Source organism: Perna viridis, chromosome 3 (genome assembly GCF_037379345.1).
Source record: "Perna viridis isolate PV_CMFRI_1.1 ecotype Kerala chromosome 3, ASM3737934v1, whole genome shotgun sequence".
In the NCBI taxonomy this organism is placed as follows: domain Eukaryota; kingdom Metazoa; phylum Mollusca; class Bivalvia; order Mytilida; family Mytilidae; genus Perna; species Perna viridis.
Genome location: NC_142447.1, coordinates 29,746,801 through 29,768,180, shown reverse-complemented (window position 1 = coordinate 29,768,180; position 21,380 = coordinate 29,746,801). Strand labels below are relative to the sequence as shown.

General features: G+C 32.3%; 3 protein-coding genes across 3 annotated transcripts; 2 read left to right on the top strand and 1 right to left on the bottom strand.

Annotated features, from left to right (window-relative positions):
- Positions 1-974: 974 nt before the first annotated feature.
- Positions 975-21,311, bottom strand: LOC148621799 (enhancer of mRNA-decapping protein 3-like). The gene is made up of 7 exons (XM_088576508.1): positions 21,232-21,311; positions 16,734-16,902; positions 14,783-15,351; positions 14,190-14,507; positions 12,131-12,284; positions 10,818-11,035; positions 975-10,453 (listed from the first exon to the last, which is right to left on the bottom strand). The coding sequence occupies exons 2-7, from the start codon at positions 16,895-16,897 to the stop codon at positions 10,122-10,124; spliced, it is 1,755 nt and encodes a 584-aa protein (XP_088432634.1). The 5' UTR covers positions 16,898-16,902; positions 21,232-21,311; the 3' UTR covers positions 975-10,121.
- LOC148621801 (uncharacterized) lies at positions 17,046-17,972 on the top strand. The gene has a single exon (XM_088574094.1). It carries the CDS (start codon positions 17,046-17,048, stop codon positions 17,970-17,972), a length of 927 nt encoding a protein of 308 aa, XP_088430220.1.
- Positions 18,963-19,662, top strand: LOC148621800 (uncharacterized). Its single transcript, XM_088574093.1, has 2 exons — positions 18,963-18,994; positions 19,263-19,662. The coding sequence occupies exons 1-2, from the start codon at positions 18,963-18,965 to the stop codon at positions 19,660-19,662; spliced, it is 432 nt and encodes a 143-aa protein (XP_088430219.1).
- Positions 21,312-21,380: the final 69 nt, after the last annotated feature.

Genomic DNA, 21,380 nt, shown 5'->3' with positions numbered 1-21,380 from the left:
GTATAAAGGGGCCAAACCCCAAAAACAAAAAAAATCAACTTCTTCATTTTTGGTCCTATTTTGAAATTTTTGTTTACAGGACTCCTTTCCAAAATCCCTGCATTCCATTTTCAATTAGATTTCAGATATCTGTTACGAATTTAAAGTTATGAAGGGCTTCAGTGGTTTACATCCACAAAAAAGTCTTTTTTTTTTGGTTATAGAGATTCAAAGCGAAGGACTTTGATAAGCACCTTTTAAAGCAGAACTTCTTTCACCTTTAATTGAATTGCAAATTTTTCTGTGTAAAAATTGTGTCCAAATCAGTTTTGCTTCCATAATTAACTATAAGTTCTCTGCTAAAATATATCAAAAACTATTACATGTTTTAAGTCCACACTAGCCAGATGTGAATAGACGTCAACCTGCTTGGGTAGTATCATGCTATGCCCTGGGAAGCTCTTATATATTTATAGTCATACATAAAGAAATATTGTTTCACATGGTGCCATACCACTAACAGACTGAAATTAATTTATTGGGTTGTTACTTCAACCGTTGATGAATGACAGGCCAGAGAGAAGCTTTTCTTGATATCTACATGGATCAGCTTGAAATTGTTTCATGAGATGTTGTACATTGTACCAAAAGGGCTTCTTATTTGAACATTTTAACCAACATTTAAATGGTGTTTATCTTATTTGAACATTCCAATAATCATTTAAGTGGCATCTCCAATTAGTGCATGAAGACATTTACGGAAATGCCATCGTTTTTTTTAACAAACCAAAGTATGAAAGGCATCTTTTATTTGAACATGTCCACCAAAGCATAAATGACGTACCGGTATCTTGTTAGATAGTATAGATCTAAGTGTAACTAACATTCTACTAGTTTTCAAGCCTGGAGACATTTCATCCAGATCTAACAGGTAGTGTAAAACAATGCAGCCTTGATTAATGCTCTTTCATATCATGAGAAAATACAATAACAACTTTCTTTTAAATTCATTTTCTTTTTATTAATTCTACATCTTTTTTTCTCTATAAAACATTAAGAATCTCAAAGAAATAAAAACACTAACTTATGAAGCTCATTCCCCTCTGCCTCTTTTCCAGAAAAATTATTGTAAAAATTTCCAAAAGACATTTTCTAGCTACCTCTTCATGTAAATACCACCCAATTTCCCTTCATATGACTCTTACATCAAACACAAGCAGATATAATAACAACAGATTACACCATTTAAATTACAGTTTTCCCTGGAAGTAAGAGGCTTATTGAGGAAAATTCAATGCTTCAACCCCAAGAAATGTTGACAGAACTTTGCTTTTGGAATTCTTCTCAATTCTAAATACCTATCTTTAAAAAGAAGTTGAGTTTAGACATGATTTTACTTCTCTTACAAAACTAAAAGAGAGTTGTGAACAATTTACTTGAAAAGAACTAATTGCAAATACATATTTTTAAAAAAATAATAAAATCAAGGCTTCATCAAAATAATGTTTACAATTTAAGATATCAATTTTAAATACACAGGTAAGTAACTATAATTCCTGTCAACATATCCTAGTGGTCTTTTTACCCCTTTGTTCATCATAAAACAAAAATTAACAGAATAAAATAATACATAGAAGAAATCTGTATTAAAATACCTGCATAAAATTGTTAAAACATTTGATGTCTGCTTGTCATAACAAATACATCGTAACAATATGAATTACTTAATTCACAGGTGGATCATACCATGTCATTTCACAGGTGGATCATACCACATAAAACATTCTTCCTTACATACCAAGATAGTGTTTCCAGAAGCACTATAAAGTTCATATTTTTAGACATTTCTTGATATCAGGATAGATCCCTATTCTGTTACATTAACTCATTGTAACAGTTTAGAAATATGAAATATGATTGTATAGATCCATCAATATTCATGGCATTCAGAGCAGTTGGTTCATAGCATTTAACATATAATTTAAATTACTTTAAATCTTCTCTCAAAAGTAGTTCCATAAGTATTGTAACAAAGTATTGCTTTCAGAAATTACAGTGAATCCATACTAAAATAAACCCTAAATAAACCAGAAACCTATCGAAACCAGACATATTCTGTCAGATTAAATCATTTTAAATCAATGTACTTTGGCTTCACCTTCTTCTAGGGTTAGATTAATGCAGTTTTCATTGTTTAAAAGATGTGTAGAGTATTTACACAGGAAAAATATGGTGAAGTCTCATATATGATATAAAAATATAATGTGTATTTGAAGTGATACTTTTTAAAGAAAAATTCGAAACCTCTGTTCTAATTGTATACTGTGAAGAAAAATTAAAATACATTTGGACTTAAAAGTAGCAACTGGCAGCTATGAACAAGACAAAAAATTGAAATCCACCTACATAAAATCCAAAATCCTTGGTTATCTTCATGTAACAGTAAAATACACAACAAAATATTTTAACAACTTTATAACAAGTAGAAAGCTTAAAATCTTCTTTAAAAGAAAATATCCATAAAATTAAAATTATAAAAGCAACACAATACAATAATAATATTTCTATTGGCTGTTGAATATCAACTGATTCTATTATAGAGGAACAAAAGGTCTTCAAAATGGTATTAATTGTAAATAATTTACATATGTTTGATACACCCAATGACCTTTTTTTTTTTAGTATTACCACAACTATACAAAATAGAAATAATAATTATATTGTAGTTCATATATCCTTTCATAATAAGGTCATTTTTTCATACTGGTATTACAATTAGGCCAAATAAAATTAATTAGCAGACATTCATCCCCTCCTGCCCCTAAAAATTAACAAAATTAAAATCAAGTGTTATCTTTTAAAAAAGATAGCCGACGCAGTAAAATTTTGTTCTTTTAACTTCTTCTAAGTTTCTACATTTCTTTCAAGATAATAACACATGGTACACAATTTCAAATTTTCATTACAGATTTTTCTAACACCACTTTAGTTATCAGTATTTGGCCAAACATGAAACAGATTTGCAATCAGGTGACTTGTGTTTCCATAGAAAAGCATCCTCAAGGTCAAAAGATAAAAAGCGAAACTATATCGACTGCGTCAGAAAAATTGGGGCAGGAATTTCAAAATCAGGATTTTTTTTGTGTCAGTTTCTAGTATTGAGTGACAATCACACACAAGTCTTTCATTTCTTGGTGACTTAAAAGATGTGACTATGGATTTAGAACATATCTATACTGCAGTAACTCAAATTAGACTAACAAACATCTGGTTAGGAAATAAAAAATAAAATCCTCGTACTCAACCCACACTTTTTGTAAAGGTTGGATGAAAATCTACCTTTAAGTTTATTTGGCCTTACAAAAAAATTATCCTCAAAGAATCCCAGAAACATGGTACCCAATTATAGTCTAGTCATACAGATTTTCTACAACAAAATTGTACCATAAAAACTATTCACATTACAAAAAAAAATAAAAACTTCAAACAAAAATTAAATTTATGAAAATGAAATAAATAAATAAATTATCTCACGACCCCACTTGGTCTCCTTCAATGGACTAAAGATTAAAAAGTCCAACTGTTCAGGGTGCAAAATTTCCCTGTATACAATGCAATGATATAAAGGGCTAATTTTGTATTAAGATACATTGCTGTAGATCCTAATCATTACACAATATTTCAGGTCTTTCTTTTATTGTAGGGTAAAATGTTAATCTATTTCATCTTACTCATTTTTTTTTATCTAACAGGCCCTTAAATGCATTGTATTTAACAAATGAAGTGTAAATGATTCCCTCAATCTTACAGATTTGAATACAGGGACCACTGTTACAAGTGTTTAATAAATCTCCATATTTATCATTGTCTACAGCAAACTTGTTGGAGATGTTAATTATTCTTCACAGTTCCTACACCAACGAAGATTTTCATACTTAACATCTTTTTAGGATTAATTTCTAAAATCCAGAATCCTTCTACCAAGTTCCTAGAATATTACATACTCAATTCAACAATTATTTTAGCACACATATTACAGGCCCTTTGCTTAAATTACTTATCTTTCTATTTGCTGTTTTCAAAACGTTATTAGTTGTTCATTACACAAGCCCTATAAAAGTTAACACTAATGGCTATTATCATACAAGGCCAGTCATAAACCTGGAATCAATAGTAACAAGTATATAATACATTTATCACAAGACTTGACCTATTTGTGTATGATTGATAAAGTACACTATTTTTACTAATGTACATTTCTTTTGTACAACTAATTTAATGTCTTATTTTTAGGAATCCTTCTTTCAGATGGCAATAAAATTAAAATAAGCTCCTTTCTTTTTTATACCAGAGGCACAAACCAAATTTTATATCATGGATTTCTTATTTGTAATAACTTTTGTCGAATTCAAAAGGTTAAACAATTATCTGACACTTCAAAAGCATTGAAGCATTGAGACTAACTATGAAGCATAATATGAAAAAAAAATCATCACAGCAAACAGTTTTACCCCAGATCATAGTTATGAAATGTGACAATATTGAAAAAGATGTATAATAAATTCCATGGTTCTGGTCTATCAAATGTTTGTTTTGTCTCAACATGATTAATGCAATGCCCTTCAAGAAAATATATTTAACAAAACATTTGTTAATCAAACTCTCACAAAAGAGCTAACAAGTCAACATTCAATAAAAAATACATAAAAACATTCATTCATTGTCAAGAGAGATTGACTCAGATAAACTTGGACTTTTTTTTAATATTAGTAACTGTAAATCTACTCATGCTGTTGGGCTGTCACAAATACATGTATGACAATTCTGTAACACTTGTATATAAAATTCATCTGATTTTTAAATTCCTAACAAACTGAAAGACAAATTCTGATTCTTTACTAGCTAAATTGTAGTTTTAACTTAATAACCTAATGTCATAATTATTGCTGTATGTAAAAAAAAACCTACAAATCATTTCTGCTACTGTTAAAACTTATAATTATTTTTGAAAGCCATTTTCATCAGTTTTGTTCCAATAATACTGATCTAAAACAATTTTACACTGACAGTTGTTCAATATATAACAATTTAAGTAAAACCCACACACTCATACACACTATTAAAATGCTGACTCTAAAAATCTTTAACATAAATTAACATCTTCATGTACAGTATATGATGAATAGTTGATGCTGTATGAAACATTCTTTTCATTTAAAAGCATCTTTTTATTGTCATTTATCACAAGGGATAACAACAAATACTCAGAAAATCTTTCCATGTAATTGGTAAGAGTATTTCAAATATGAATGTCCATTTAAAAGTTCAGACAAAATCTAAATCGCTATGTTTCTTTTTCAGTAAAATTGATGATAACATATATTGTACAACATCATGAAAATAGACATATTAGTAATACTTATAGCAAAGATTCAGTCAACATACACAGAGACTAAAAATGACATAAAAACACTTCAATACCTAAGCTACTAAGTTATAAAACATGACATCTCCTTATCAAAATTCTGATTATTTACTTAAGTGTAACAATTTCACTTCATCACAATCTAATACATTTCACAATACTTGGGAGGCAATTAAATTCGAATAAAAATTATAACAGACAGGTAAAATTAGTTATATATTTTTTTTTAAGTTCAATGAATTATAAAAAGGTGACACATTGTCCCATTCATAGTTAACGACTTGCCTTTTTCCCTTACAGTTTCAGCAAATATGAAATGTTTCCACACAGCATATTAAAATGTTTCAGACTGGAAAAAAAACATTTTCTAGTTGTCGTTATGGTTTTTTTTTCACTTCTAGTTTAGCTTACTGAGGTATTAGATTGGAATGGAATTTTTGATCACCACTAAATAGGATGTAATGGACCAATGCACTGGTGGATTGTTACTCTCCTAATCAAAACTAGCCAAGAATATATTCAGAATTTATAATGCAAGCTAATTTAGAATGATTTGAGCAAATCTGAATAGGAACTTTTCAATGAGGGCAAAAGTTAAAGCATAAAAAATTAGAGCCTCTATTCTAAATTGGACTCCAATACATTATTTTAAAAGAACAATACATAGAAATTCATTACTTAAATTGTCTGGAATATTACACATGGAGAAAGCATGGCAACTCACAAAACAAAAGAACATTCAGAGAAGAAAGTAAAAATCAAAGTTTGCACCAATAAGAAACAAACCAAACCATAAAACATACACTCATTTATCCATGTGACAACCATGTGATATCATTAATGATTATCAGTTTATCCATGTGACAACCATGTGATATCACCAATAATTATCAGTTTATCCATGTGACAACCATGTGATATTACCAATGATTTAAGGTATAATCAAGTGACATAACCAATGATTCATCATACTTAACAATATGTAACAACACATGTCATGTTGTGCTATAATCCATACTTAAAGTGTAAACAATTTTCTTTTATTTTTATGGATTTTTTTGGTTGTTTGACACTAAAAATATTGACAATAACTACATGATTAAAATAACAAATGACATCACCCTGATAATGCATGTTGTAACACGCCTAATTGGTCCATGTTAACACAATAAATGGTCAAATTCAAAGCTGTTGATTAGTAACTGGTAGACAGATACAAAATAATATAAAAAGTAATGCACTCTTTTATACTTTCTACCAAAAGTAAATATCAAGATAATAAGCAGAATTTCTATAGAACTTCCATATGCAAATACATTTCTAAATATACATGTATTTGAAAATTTTCAGTAATCATTGGGTTAAAAACAATAATATAAATGTAATTCATTTCAGACAAATTCAGAAAACAAACTTCTCTGTTACATAACACATATGCTTTCAAAATTAATCAAAGAGAATCTGACCAAAAATTGTTACCATGTCATAATGTTAAAAGTATAAAAGACAAAGAAAATAAAGAATACATTTCTGTGACCATGTATAATATCACAAGTCTCATTGTAAGTTCATAAAGCACTCTTATACAACATCCATTGCAAGACAACAAATGATTTACTGAGAGGGGCCATTTCAGTATAATTTTACTGGATACTATTTAAATAGGCTATAGCCTACTTCAAACCTCTCCTAAATAACTAAACCTTTACATATGCACAAACTTTGTTTGAAAATTTTTAATGCCCACTAATTAAAAAGGCTTCATAGTCAGTTCTGGCACCACTTAACTTTGAAAAATAACCCCTTTAAAATTGCTACTGACACAGTTAATTGCATATCACTGCATCCATTACAAACATATATTAGTTATTGAACTACCTGACCCTTCAGCAGAGCCTCAGATCAACACTTCAAAATAAATCTTATACAATTATGATAATACTGCATTCTTCAATGTCTTTACCACTGAATCATGTGTAAGTTATAAACTATATCATTTTACACATATAAAAGAAAATAATAATATACATTGTACATCTTCTCTGTCTGAGGTCTCTACAGTTGTATGCAGCACTTGCTATTTGTCTGGCACAAACCATGCATTACATTTTGACTAGCAAATGATTCAGTTTTGAGCATATTTAAACAAAATCATAATTATTTACAGAGAAACATATGCAGTTCACATATACAAAATGGTGAAAACTTAGATAATATTTACAAAAATAATAGTGCACAAAAAATAGTATCATTGTTTTAAAATAGTCTATCAAATCCTGATAGAGTTCCTCTTTAATATGCCTGGCTAATAGTCTTATGTTTAAGATTAGTAAAAATTCATAAACCTACCTTGATTTGCAACAAAGCAAACTTAAGTCCCAGACCCAGGATTGTATCTCTAAAAACACTGCTAAACTTGCCTTGGGTCCTATTTACTGATTTCCAGAAGTTATTGGAAAACAGAAGAGTGACCATGTCTAAATATCCTCTTGAATTAACTTCTAGGAAGTCACATTTTCAGAAGACTATCTTATCTGCACATAAAATTTAAAAAAAATAATACAGGACCATGTTACTATCTACAAATCCAGGGTATGTTACCATATACTAAAGCATTGTATTGCAACCAATGTACTAAATCAGCAATAAATATTATAAAGATAGACTATTTTAAAACAATAAATTATGAAATAAACACAAACAAGCATTTATGAGAATTAACATATACACAGAACATGAAAATAAGATCCCATTTCTTTTTACTATACATTACATACACACCCTTCAGTATTCATTTCATCTTATTATGCACCGCACAAATAACATGTCCAAATTCAATCATTCAGGGTATTTACAGTTAACTGGGACTATTTTTCAATATAATATCATTGATTTATAAAAAGTAATAAAACTCCAACTGCCATGTCTATAATTTTCTCATACATTTCAGCACTGAGCACTTACAATGACCTAATTTAAAATTCAACTTAATTAAATATAACTTTAAGATTTCAACTCTTGGGCAAGTAAGTATATCACTACAATGAATATACAAATCAGTGCTGTAGTTTTTATTTAAACAAATGGTTCTTACAAGACATAAAACCCATATAAATTAAAACCTATGGAGAAAATAATATCATTACAGAATCAGAAAAAGCCATGAATTCAGCTGTATCAATAGTTTAATAAAGAAGGCTAAAGCAGTGTAAAAGTTTTGTTAATATATAAAGACTAATTTTTAAAATGTGTGTGTGTTTTTTTTTTTTCAGAATTTCAATTTGTAACACATGTAAATATGCAAACATAACATTCTCCTTCCCTTCCTAATTAATTTCAAAGAGGACCAAAACGCAATACAAGTATACCAGTCGAAAAGTATATAGCATGAGCAATTTATTTACCCCAGCCCCTGAAAAAAAGGGAAATTTTCAAGCTGATATTTATACATGTTTGTGGTGGGAGAAATGTATTTAGCTTATGGGTATAGATAACATGGGATTTTTTTTTTAAATGATCCAGTGATTTATAGAAATAAATATGAGAACAATCTTCTTGAACATGGCAGTTAAATGAGGGACTATCAGAAGTTGATCTTATTATTTTATATTTTGTAATAACTTTTCATTTGGAGCAAAAAAAAATGTTTTGATTTACAAGTCCCTATAAATTGACTAAGTAGATTTTACCCAATTCACATTCAAAATCCCCCAAAAATATTTACAAGTATCACATTTTACACTGGCACACAATTGACAAAAACAAAATAAACAAATAAAACAAAGTCAACATAAAGATATGTGTGATAAAATCTTGGGGTTCCTCAGGCTAGCTGCCATTTTTGTCATGATATTGCACACCCTAGCTATCACAATGAGATCAACAATGCATGACAAAATGATAAAAACCAAAGGAACACATAACAAGTGGCCAAAATCCACTAAGCACCAAAAAGCACACATATACTGAAAAAGGTCCATTTCCTTCAGTTGAATGTTATTGTTTCACTCTTTTTCTGTTTATTCTGTTCCATACTGTATATATCCAGATTTAAGCAGCACTTTTCCAATTAAAGCTTATCAGTCTATCTGTACATTTTGATAACAATGTCTACCATCTTTCCTGTCTATTGCTGTCATTCCACTGTCCAACTCCTCAATTTGCATTTAGAGAAAACAAGCATTTCTTCTGAAAAACTTGTAATTCAATGTAGAAACATCAATCCAAAAGTTACTAGACACGCAAACAAGTCTAAGAAAATATGGTGCACGTCAATAAACGAATATATTTCTATGCATTTTTTCTTACTTGGTTGATCACTAACTTTTCTCATAGAAAATGTTTCAATCAAAGCATTCCCTGACAATATGTCTTTACAGCATTTTACACATTCTAAATCTGACTCCAAAAAGAAAGTATAATCTTTCTAAATGCACACTTCTATTGTAAATTCATTCAATAATTGGCATCATAAAATAGATATAAACAGATGGCTGAGCACCAATTTGGAACAAGTATAAACATTAAGTCATGAAAGCACTTCAGTGAACACTAAAATATAATTTAATCAATAGAACACCAAACTACTGGCCATAGCCTTGCACTTGGCATTGTCTCTATTGTCAAATTATTTAGACACATATTTGGCGATCAAGGAATGTATCAACACAATATAAATGGTGATGACAACCTATACATTTAATGATGATGATCAACTCTACTCTTTTGGATGAAGTGGAATAATAAATTTGTGCGAAAATGGCGAAACATATTTGATTCCAACTTCAGCAAAGATTTTCTTTGAGAATCCGAGATCACATAAGTAAAGCTGGGAAGATTGCTGGGTCATATTAAGTGGAAGTCCAATGCTGAGACACCACTTAGCCTTCACTGAATTAGACTCCATGGGAGGATCCATAGCTAGGACTGGAGCCCTATTCTGGTTGGCCCATTCTACAAGACTTTTGTACCAGACTTGCTCCTTTAGATTTGGACTGTCCTGATTGTCCAGAGCATTAATGATGATGTCTACTGACCCTGAGGGCAGATCTAAAACAAAAACGTAACAAACTGTATTATTATAATGCATTATACCATCACTTACAATGATTTAAAATCTACAATAATTGAATGATTTATTATAAGAACTGTCGAAGACAGTATATAAAGTTAAGACCAAGAACTAACCATAGTTATCATGACTTTTTATGAACACACCTTTCTTTCACTATTCACACCAAATACCAAAATATTTATAAATCAGTGTTCAGTTAAAATAAGTAAAACCTTGCATTGAGGAAAACCTAAAATGAAATATTCAATGACTTTAAACTTGAAACAAACAACTCAACATGCAAAAATAAATATAAACTTATTTATAAGTTGATACTGACAAGTCTTCCTGAATGTATACCTTTGAGATTAGAGATCCTGGTGCCATCACAAAGATTGAAAAGTTTTAGTTCCTCCTCCATGTATTTGTTCATTTTAATGAAGTTTGGAAGTACCAGAAATACAGTAACATTATGGTTAGAGAGGTGACGAGCACAGTTAATGGCCTGAGTTCCTTGAAGGTGTGGTCCACATAGTAGCACTACTGTCGGCAACTGATGGCCGTTTGTTGGATTTAATCTGCAGTGATGACACAAACAATTACATGTACTTCAAAATCCAAGAAGAACTTGCACAATATTTTGTGATTCATAAATAAATTATTTACAAAACTTTATAAGGACATAAAGCTGAAATATTGACAAATTAGTGTATGATGGGTAGATGAAATTAAAGAACCTTAGTAATTACACTCATATACCCCACATTACCCCATGCTGGACACTCAAGTAAATTTGTTCGGAAGGGAAATACATGTAGAAGGACCCTGATACAAAAGGAATTAAGAGTGTTTTTTTTTCAGGCATTAGAAAAGATTGCAACAAAATAAAATTTAAAAACGATTTTTGAAATCTCTATTTAAATTCTGCTACTCAGAATGGTAGTTTCAAACTCTAGACTGTGATTTTATTCATCCCAAGTAAATATCACCATAGCGGAACAAAACAAACACTTGACCTGTAACTTATCATGGTGAACTTAAATACCAAAATTCATGTCATAATCTGCAAGCACTTCAAAAAAAAGTTCCAAAAATGGTTATTTCTGGGTATTTAACTAAGTTCAAGGCCTGAATTTCGGTAAAAATCATTGCAGCGGAACCAAACACAAACTTGTCCTGTAACTTATCATGGTGCATTTTTATACTAAAAATCATGTAAATATCTGCAAGCATTTAGAAAAAAGTCTTGAAAACGGTTATTCCTGTGAATTTTGCTAAGTTCGAGGCCAGTTATTTTGGTAAAAATCATCACAGCAGAACAAAAGTTAAACTTGACCTGTAACTTATCATGGTGAACATATATACCAAAAAACTAAATCTGCAAGCATTTTTAAAAATAAAGGCCCGAAAACTGAAGATGGACTGACGGACGGGTCAAAAACATCATCTCCTCCGCAACTTTGTTAAGTGGGGTATAATAACATTACAGATCAGTTTACCATAATCTATAACATTCTGTATTTGTTATAATGCATTATATCTACAAGAAATAACCTTGAACTTTGTGATTTCTACACTTTATATTTGCAGCTTATTATTCAGAACAGCAATCAGTATAATGTAATTTGCAGTGTGAATCAGTAAAAAGTTGTCTGAAATAAATCTGTGCATACCTGTGTGATCCTCCAAGTAACTGCAAGATCATTTCACTGGCTGATCTTCCAACCATTTCTATCTGCCTCTCTTGAGAAAAGCCAAACTTCTCTGCAGCAGCAAATAATTTACTCCTTAAATCATTAGAAATACTAGGTACAACCAATCCAGAGTCTGAAAAATAAAGTCATGATATCATTTTACAATTTTTTCTTCTTTTATACCAATTTTTCTGAAATAATCTAGAACTACCTCCTCAAGTACTGAAATCATTATCCAACAGTTAAAAAATCCCTGATAAGGAGGTAGTTTTGATGATAGCAGCCTGCACCATTTGCCAATTGTTGAATTCAAAGGATGTATTTAGTTAAACCAGTCCATTAAATTTCCATACAGGGAAATTTCTTGGGCAAATGGCAGTGTTTTTTTTTTTGTGCCAATAATGTATACTGTGAAAGTACTTTAATTCGTGGATACCAATTTTCGTGGTTTAAGGAAGAAACACAACTTCATGGATTCTTAAATTCGTGGTCGTTTGGCTTTCAGTATACAAATCAATGGGATTCTCCTTTTCGTTGGGAACCAAATTTCATGGTTTGGCCTACACACAAAAACCACGAAAATTGGTACCCACGAACAATAGTACTTTCACAGTATACACATGTAGAAAGCAACAACAGGGCTCAAGTTACATGTATGTAAAGAATTTTATATTTTCCATGACTGTTGCTGACTATGTCAAAGTGGCTTAACTCAAAATGCATGTACCCCCTGACCTTTGAATTAGGGGGTACAGAGGTTTTATTGAGGGTACAAATGATCATGAAATCAATGTCATGCGAAAAGGACAATGTAGAATAAAAGACTATAATAATTGTGTATGTTTTGTCATTTTGTATTTCTTTTTAGCATATGTTCACAGTTGAATAGAATAACATACTTTATACAAGTACGTCGTAAACTTTTCATTTATAGCATGCTGTATATTATTTTAAACGACTGCGATTGGTTGAAGATACCTAAAGCAGCCAATGAAACTACCCAATATACTGAGACTTTATTATTTAAAATGACTTCTGCGATTGGACTTGGATATCGAAAGTAGCCAGTCAAATTGCCAATAAATTCAGACATATTTTACTCTCACTTTAGATGTACATAAAAATATTTTCGGACAGCGATGTATTTTGACTATGAAAAACGGCACGGAAGACCTGAAATTCAAACACTGGAAACCTATTAAAATAAAAATTGGGCATTATTATTGTACAGTCAAACCTCGGTAGCTCGAACTCGAAGGGCCCATTGAAATGTGTTCGAGTTATCAGGAGTTCGAGAAATTGAAGTTCGTATATTTCTGGATTTCTTTCGTTGGTGGTCCGAGTTCAACTTTATCGTTAGAAATTGCTTACTTCCTCCGAAGTTGTGTTAGTTTGTGGATCTTTTTCATACACTTTCGGAAGATTATGTCGATTTACGGACATTAAAAAATGCTGTATTTTCTTTTAAAAACGTCCAGAGTGCGGGTTCATTGGTCAATAATTTGTTTTCATCCGATTTTCTTTCATGGTTTCATCATATCAACTTCGGAGCATTCTCGAACTTCAATCAGTTTTATCAAAACTACCTAATTAGTGATGACTAAAATATTACCTGTAATTAACTAAAATGACACTGATTAATGATAGGGTTTTAGATTTTCACACCTTTTATTACCCAAGCGGACAAAATGGCTGACGAGTTCAAGTTAGTGAGGTTTATTCTCAGAGATTTATTAGCGAACGGACCGACTAGTCAGTTCGAGTTTTCGAGAAATCGAAGTTCCAGAAATCCAAGGTTATTTATATTGATTATATAGGAGAAAATTTTGGTACTTTGAATTGTGTTAGAGAATCCCAGGTGTTTCAGCCATCCGAGTTCGAGTGAGTGAAGTTCAACTGTACGTGCATGAACGTTTCGATTTCTGAAATTGTACATGCATGATTTTTATTGTACGTGAAGTAAGTACTGCAGCACGTGAATGGGCATGCTGAAATGTCTTAAAGACTGTCACTTGTGACACAAGGTTGCTTGGTTTACCTGTAACATATAATTGAGACAGTCCGTGTCCATTAGGTGTTTTGATTTGTTGAAGCACTGGTTTCTTGGTCTCTAGAACATTCTCATCATATCTGTATTTCTGAGGTTGCTTTGGTTCATTTGCCTTAACTATTATTGGACCAGAATTTTCTATTTCTTGAAATACTCTCTTTTTGTCAAATAATGCTAAGTTCTTTTCAAAATCAAAATCAGCCAGACAGGATTCTACGGGAGCACTGAAACATTCATCCCTTGACTGGGTCCTTTTCTTGAACTCAATCTTCCTAGGAGTGGACACCTTCTTGTTGTTTCCATTGGCTACAGTAAACATGTACTATGTATACATAATTAATTAAACAATGATTAAAGATTAATTGCACAGTCTTAAATGAAAAATAACTTTACTCAGTAATAGTTGTATTAAAAGTATACAATGATATCTAAAACTCTCTTATATGCCACAACTCCTTTCATGTATATTCTTCTATGACTGATTCATTTTGAAGAAAAAATCTAACATACAGAATATCATTAGTTATAAATGTAGATATTTCTTTTGAATGTGAAAAGACTGATAAATCAACTTTTCATACCAGAATTCAGTCTTGGTCTCATAACCTGGTCCTCTTTAGTTGGAGTGTAGTTGCCACAATTTCTACCATTATCATATGTTGGTGTGTGACGACTATTTCGTTCCTGATAATAACCATTAGGAGAATGACGTCCTTTACCATGTTTACCATTTATTGTAGGGGGAGACACTCTGTTGTTATTATTTATAAAATTAGGAGAACTTCTTTTTTGATATTGGCCATTATGTTGTCTCCTGACCATTTCAGTTGTTTCAGGCGAAAACCTTTGAGAACATGGAGGGGAAACCCTCTGTCCATTAGGAGGGGAAATTCTTTGGCCATTTGAAGGAGAAATTCTTTGTCCATTTAATGAATATTTATATCCATTCTTTCTATATCCATTAGTTTGACAATTTTGTCCATTTACATCTGGATAAGTAAATGACTCAACTGTGCAAACCTTGACAGGGGAAGGACAGTCTGAATTGTAACTGACAGTAGATAATTTTGATGGTGTGGATTCCTTTATCAATGCACAATCAGCCTCCACTCTGCTCTTTATTATTTTCAAATCTTTAATGTCTCCACCACTGAAAGTCACAAAAATAACATAAAACTGTTAAAAAAGAATTAAAAGAGTATGTCTTTCATGTGTTTCATGACTGTAGTGGTATTGTATTTTTTTTTTAATTCTCAGATTATGCTCTCATGAATCTATTTTATTCACACACCCTTTGATTTCAATCTTAAATTTTATTCTCACTTAAATTTTAACATTGAATCATAGAACAATTCCTTACCTATTGTCCTTTTATGGTTTATTTCAATGACAATCTACAATGTACTGTAAAAATCACCAGCTGATGTAACTGTGTACTTGTAGATCTATAGATTCATGAGCATGTAAATGTACAAAAATGTACATGTACTATGACAAAATAGAACCTTAAAACTCAGTACAAACTTTATGTATCAGTAATTACTAAGATAAGTGAGACATAAGTTTAAATTTAATCCTTCCATCAGTTTCACGTTATCATCCAGAAGTCACAAAGGGGCAGACGATTGTTCAAAATAGCCAAACAGAAAAACTCAATAAAATGCTTGGTAGGGTGCAGCTTGATACAACCACAGAGCCAGAGGTTGGACCCTGGGCATTATGGACACAATTCTCTACCTTGATTCAGCTATTAATTATCGAGTCTTAATTTGGATAGTGATTAAATGTTTGACAAGATTCTCATCAGAATGGAAGTGGTCTAAGAACATGCTTATTTACAGTAATGTCCTTCATTTTTAAATGGGAAGGGCCATTACCCTTTACAGCAATCACAACCATCCTTTTATGCAAATTTGTGGTAAGAATATATACATGTACATTTTACTTCAAGTTATTGTTCGAAAATGTTGGGTTTTCTTTTGCTACAAGTTTATTCCTTAAAAAATATGGTAATCAATCCCTAATATCATTCCTAGCCTAACTTTGCTGTAGGTTACAGTACACCTCGAGACAGGAGTCAATATTAACTTTTTGAGGCCAGTAGCCACCTTGGCTACTAAACTAAAACTCTTTTATCTAAAATCAGGTTTTATCAAGGAATATGAAAAAAACATTTCTAGCCACAAATTAAATTTTATTTTTCCCCTTTTTATACTTTTCTTTTTTAAATATTTATAGATATTCCTCATGATTTACATTCATTGGAAAAATAATTTCAAGTAGATGCAACCAATCATAAAAAAACACCTACATGTATCATTACTATAGAACTGGATAAATTTCAATGCAAACCAAAGTGTGTAAGAAACTAACTGCAGTCCTTTCAAAATTCTCAATGACTAGCCCGAATAATAGAGGACTGAATAGGATTCAACTAGCCAAAAACAAGAAATATACACATCATTTTACTAGCCCTAATCAATTTTTACTAGCCCCAGGCTACGGGCTAGTGGTTAATGGCGAGCACTGTACCTGATTGTAATGTCTCGCACGTCACACTTTACACCATTTCTGTAAGCTTGTGAGATTGAAACCAACTGATTGGATTCATCTATTTTAGAAACTAATCCTTGGTACGTTCCTAATACTTCACCACAATCCAAGGAAACAATACACCCAACAAAGTCTGTACACATTTTATCTGAAATAAATAATAATACACTTAGTTGTAGTTCAATGATGTAAGCGACATAGCAGAACGCCATTGTTGTGCATTGTTTTTACATGGTGTCAGGATAAAAAGCAAGGATTTTGTAGCAACTGAAGCCTCCAGGTCATCTATCGATGGAAGGAAATCTTGCCAAAAATTGGAAAGAGTGGATACAAGGCTTTGAACTGTATCTTACTGCCACAGGTATTGAGGAAAAAGCCGAGAAGGTACAATGTGCTACTTTCTTGCACGTGGCCAGCATCAAAGCACGCCGAGTGTATAACACATTCGGACACGAAGATGAAGATGCTGGGAAAATACAAGTGTTGAAAACTAAATTAAAAAATTACTATGAACCACATAAGAACTTAACATACATCAGACATGTGTTTTTCACACAGAATCAGGGTCAAGATGAACCCATTGACAATTATGTGACTGATTTGAGAAATAAAGCACAATCATGTGAATTTGAACATTTAGCAGATGGTTTGATTAGAGATCGAATAGTGTGTAGAATTCAGGATGAATCGTGCCGTGCACGTTTATTTCGAAAATCATACCTGACTTTGACAAAAACAATTGACGTGTGTAGGGCTCAAGAAATGAGTACAAAACAATTGAAACAACTAAAAACATCAGAGGAACAAACAGTAGCTGCCATATGTAAGTCCAGTAGTAAGTTCAAAACGTATGTTAAGACGGATAAACAAAGAGGTAAAAATCAAAGGTCTGATAACACTGTTAGTAAGCCTTGTTGTAACTGTGCAAGAAAACATAAGAAAGGTGAATGTCTTGCATTTGGCAAAGTGTGTCATGATTGCCACAAGAAGAATCACTTTGCTAGTTGTAGTTTATCTAGAGGATCCAAGACATCTAAGAAAATTCATGCTGTAGGAGTACCAGCTGAATCTGACTCCGAGGGAGAACTTTTCATAGGAACAGTGCACATTGATACTATAAGTCAAGATCAAAGTGATTGGACAGAAACACTGACAATAAATGGTCATAAAGTAGTGTTCATGCTTGATACAGATGCACAGGCAAATATCATGCCATAACATATCTACGATAACCTTGAATTACAAAATAACACTCTCAGAAGCACAAATGTGAAATTAGTTAGGTACAGTGGAGACAAAATTGTATCGCATGGAATTCAGAATTTAGAATGTAAAGTGTGTGAGCGGAAGTACGACTTCCCATTTTTCGTAGTTGAAACAAGTGCGTAACCAATACTAAGAAAGAATGCTTGTACGGTAATAGGATCAATCGTGCGCGTACAAAGTGTCGAAACGCCTCTAACGAAAGAGGAAATACTGAAAACGTATGACGACGTGTTCAAAGGACTTGGAGAATTACCAGGCAAACATCACATTAACATTGATGAAACTGTAACGCCGGTTGTACACCCTCCGCATAAAGTACCCGCAGCGCTATGCCATGAAGTCAAAATCGAACTCGAGCGCATGGAATCATTAGGCGTCATCGTGAATCAAGACGAACCGATTGATTGGGTACATAGTATGGTTACAGTCCAAAAACTGAACAAGATTCGTCTTTGTATTGATCCTAAATCGAGTGATTAAGAGAGAACATTACCACCTGAAAACAGTCGAAGAAGTAATCGAAAAGCTACCAACAGCTAAAGTGTTCTCAAAGTTTGATGCAACTCACTGTTTCTGGCATCTTAAATTAGACGACTCAAGTTCAAAGTTGTTGACATTCAATACCCCATTTGGACGCTATCACTACTTGCGTTTGACGTTTGGAATAAGTTCCGCACCGGAAGTATTTCGAAACGAGTTCAAGAAATGTTTTCAGACTTGACAGGTGTGGAAAGTATCGTTGATGACATTCTAGTATGGGGAGAAACTGCCGCTGAACATGATTCACGCGTAAAACAAATGTTGCAACACTGTCGAGAGATGAATTTTAAATTGAACAAGAGTAAAGTGGAGTTTCGTGTACCGGAAAGTTAAATATGTAGGGCATTTAATCACAAATAATGGAATTAAAGTAGACCCGAAAAGGTACATGCGATCGTAGACATGCCACCACCGAGTGATGTATCCAAAGTTAAGTGAGTGTTAGGTCTAGTACAGTACGTTGCAAAATTCATTCCGAATTTGTCAGACGTGACCGCTACGCCTTGTACACTGCTACAACAAGACGTAGAGTGGCATTGGGATGCACCTCAACACGAAAGTTATCAGTAACTTAAACAGTTAGTTTCAAGTACACCAGTACTTAGCATTTATGATGTACATAAACCGGTCACGGTATCAGTTCTCAATTTATGTATTCAAGAAATTCGCTACCAATTGGGATTTCATTCACTGAACATTTAGTCCAAGATATCCGCAATGGAATGGCCAGGCAGAGTGTTGTGTTCAGACTGTTAAAAATCTACGCCGAAAAGCAGATGAATCCGGTGGAGACATCTACACTGCTCTTATGAACTATCGTGCATCTCCAATTGATGGTGTAGGCCTTTCGCCATCTCAGTTACTTATGAACAGACAGTTGCGAACAAAGTTACCGATAACATCCAATCTATTGAATCCAAAGGTTTTAGAGTCTCGTAAACCAGAACTGATTGCGCGCCAGAAGAAACAAAAACTCTATTATGACAGACAATCCACACCACTACCAACTGTTAACCGAGGAGAAATTATTCATGTACAGAAAGACACAAAACTTTGGCAACCGGCCATTGTAGATCAAAAACTCTCCATAGATCTTACATAGTGCACACTGGTGATAAGTTATTCAGAAGGAATCGTAGACAACTGCTAAAATCTGGTGAAACTACACTACCCAGTGCCGTCTCCGATGATACCGACATGATTATTGACCATCAACCACAAATGCCTTCCAACCAAATTGCGCCTACCGATACATCAAAATCTGACAAACAAGAGAACCGCCAACCCCTCCGCGCCGAGAAACCAGACCACAGCGAACAGTTAGACGACCGAAGCATCTTGAGGGCTATGAGTGTCAATAAACTTTTAATGCATGTTTCTTTTTTTTTGTAGACTAGTTAATGCATGATTTTTTGTTGTTGTTTTTGTTGATTTTTTTTTTATTTTACAGTTCTAGTCATGGGAAAATTTACGTTTAAATGGAAAACTGACTTTAAAGGGGAAATGTAATATTATCTTAGTTGTAGTTCAATGATGTAAGCGACATTAAAATTTATATGTGTTGTAAGCAGCCTAATTAGTTTAGATAAATAGCAGAATGCCATTGTTGTGCATTGTTTTTACACCTAGACAGAACAAGAGGCATTCAGGAGCCTGAATCGCTTACCTGGTTGAATTTTGCCTTTCAAAGACAATTAATTTAACAAGAAGTTGTCACACAATTTTGACTCAAAAAGACTTCGGTAGGACTTATCATTAGGATCATTTCAACAATTGAAAGTTTCTTTGAATCTATCATACTTTTCAAGATAATGACTGAAAACTGTAAAAAAAAAGGAAGTTATTGTTTCCCTTTAAAGGTAAATAACTCTTACAAGAATCAATCTGACAACTTTAATTCCAGAAGACTTGTGTAGTCCTAATAATAAGGATCATTTGAGCAAATGAAAGAATTTTGCTAAACCTTATGGTTTTGGAGATATGAGAGAATGCTCGCTGAAATTGCTTACTGAGTCTAATGAAGACGTTTCAACTCTCTAATTTTTTGCTAGACCTCCAATGAAAATGGGGCTAAAGCTACTAGGGAAAAGCACGGAAAAGTGACTTCCCAAACAAGACCGACACCAGAGAGGTGGGAGGAGTCAGGGAGAAATGAAAAGAAGTTTATATTTGGAGGTTTTTTAATCGAGATACATGTAAATGTTACATTTTCTGTAAGCTACAAGTAAATGTAAAAGTAACTAAATATACTAATATGTACCCATTATGCTTTGTATTTTATTGAATAAACTATTACATTATCATGCACTAAGTCAAGTACAACGCAAAAGCTGTTGGTACTACGATTGGACAACTGCCAAACAATGAAATCAATGTCACCGATCTACATTTCAAATTATTTACTGTTTCCAACCAAAATACCGATTGAATTATAATTCAAATTTAATGACGCGCTTCTATTGAGCGAAAACACAATGACAAAAAAATTGTATATAAACAAAGACCAGCAGCCGAAAGTAGGTCAAAACAAAAACAAACCAATACCAAAATCAGGTGATCGACTTAAAAATGGAAATACCACATATTTTGAGCTAAAATGTGTTTCATCAGATATATGTTTAGAAAGTCAATCCTAACAGTTCATTTTTTACCTGAAATAAAATCCACCTACCTGATTTTCTGGTGTTTTCTAACGAAATTTCACAATAAAGTTTTGTTTTTCAACATGTCCTCTAAACCGCTTACAACACTGAACTCAGTCATCCGTGTAATATTTTTCATCTTAAACGAAATATTCTTATGATAAGACTATAAATTATA

Bases quoted from the DNA above. Each gene is read 5' to 3' on its own strand.
- LOC148621799 (XM_088576508.1), bottom strand. From the start codon at position 16,897: ATGTGTACAGACTTTGTTGGGTGTATTGTTTCCTTGGATTGTGGTGAA. The intron at 15,352-16,733 runs GTACAGTGCTCG...TGTGACTTTCAG, and splicing joins GTGCGAGACATTACAATCAG to TGGTGGAGACATTAAAGATT. The intron at 11,036-12,130 runs GTATGCACAGAT...TCATCACTGCAG, and splicing joins TTACTTGGAGGATCACACAG to ATTAAATCCAACAAACGGCC.
- LOC148621801 (XM_088574094.1), top strand. From the start codon at position 17,046: ATGGAAGGAAATCTTGCCAAAAATTGGAAAGAGTGGATACAAGGCTTT.
- LOC148621800 (XM_088574093.1), top strand. From the start codon at position 18,963: ATGCCACCACCGAGTGATGTATCCAAAGTTAA. The intron at 18,995-19,262 runs GTGAGTGTTAGG...CTGAACATTTAG, and splicing joins AGTGATGTATCCAAAGTTAA to TCCAAGATATCCGCAATGGA.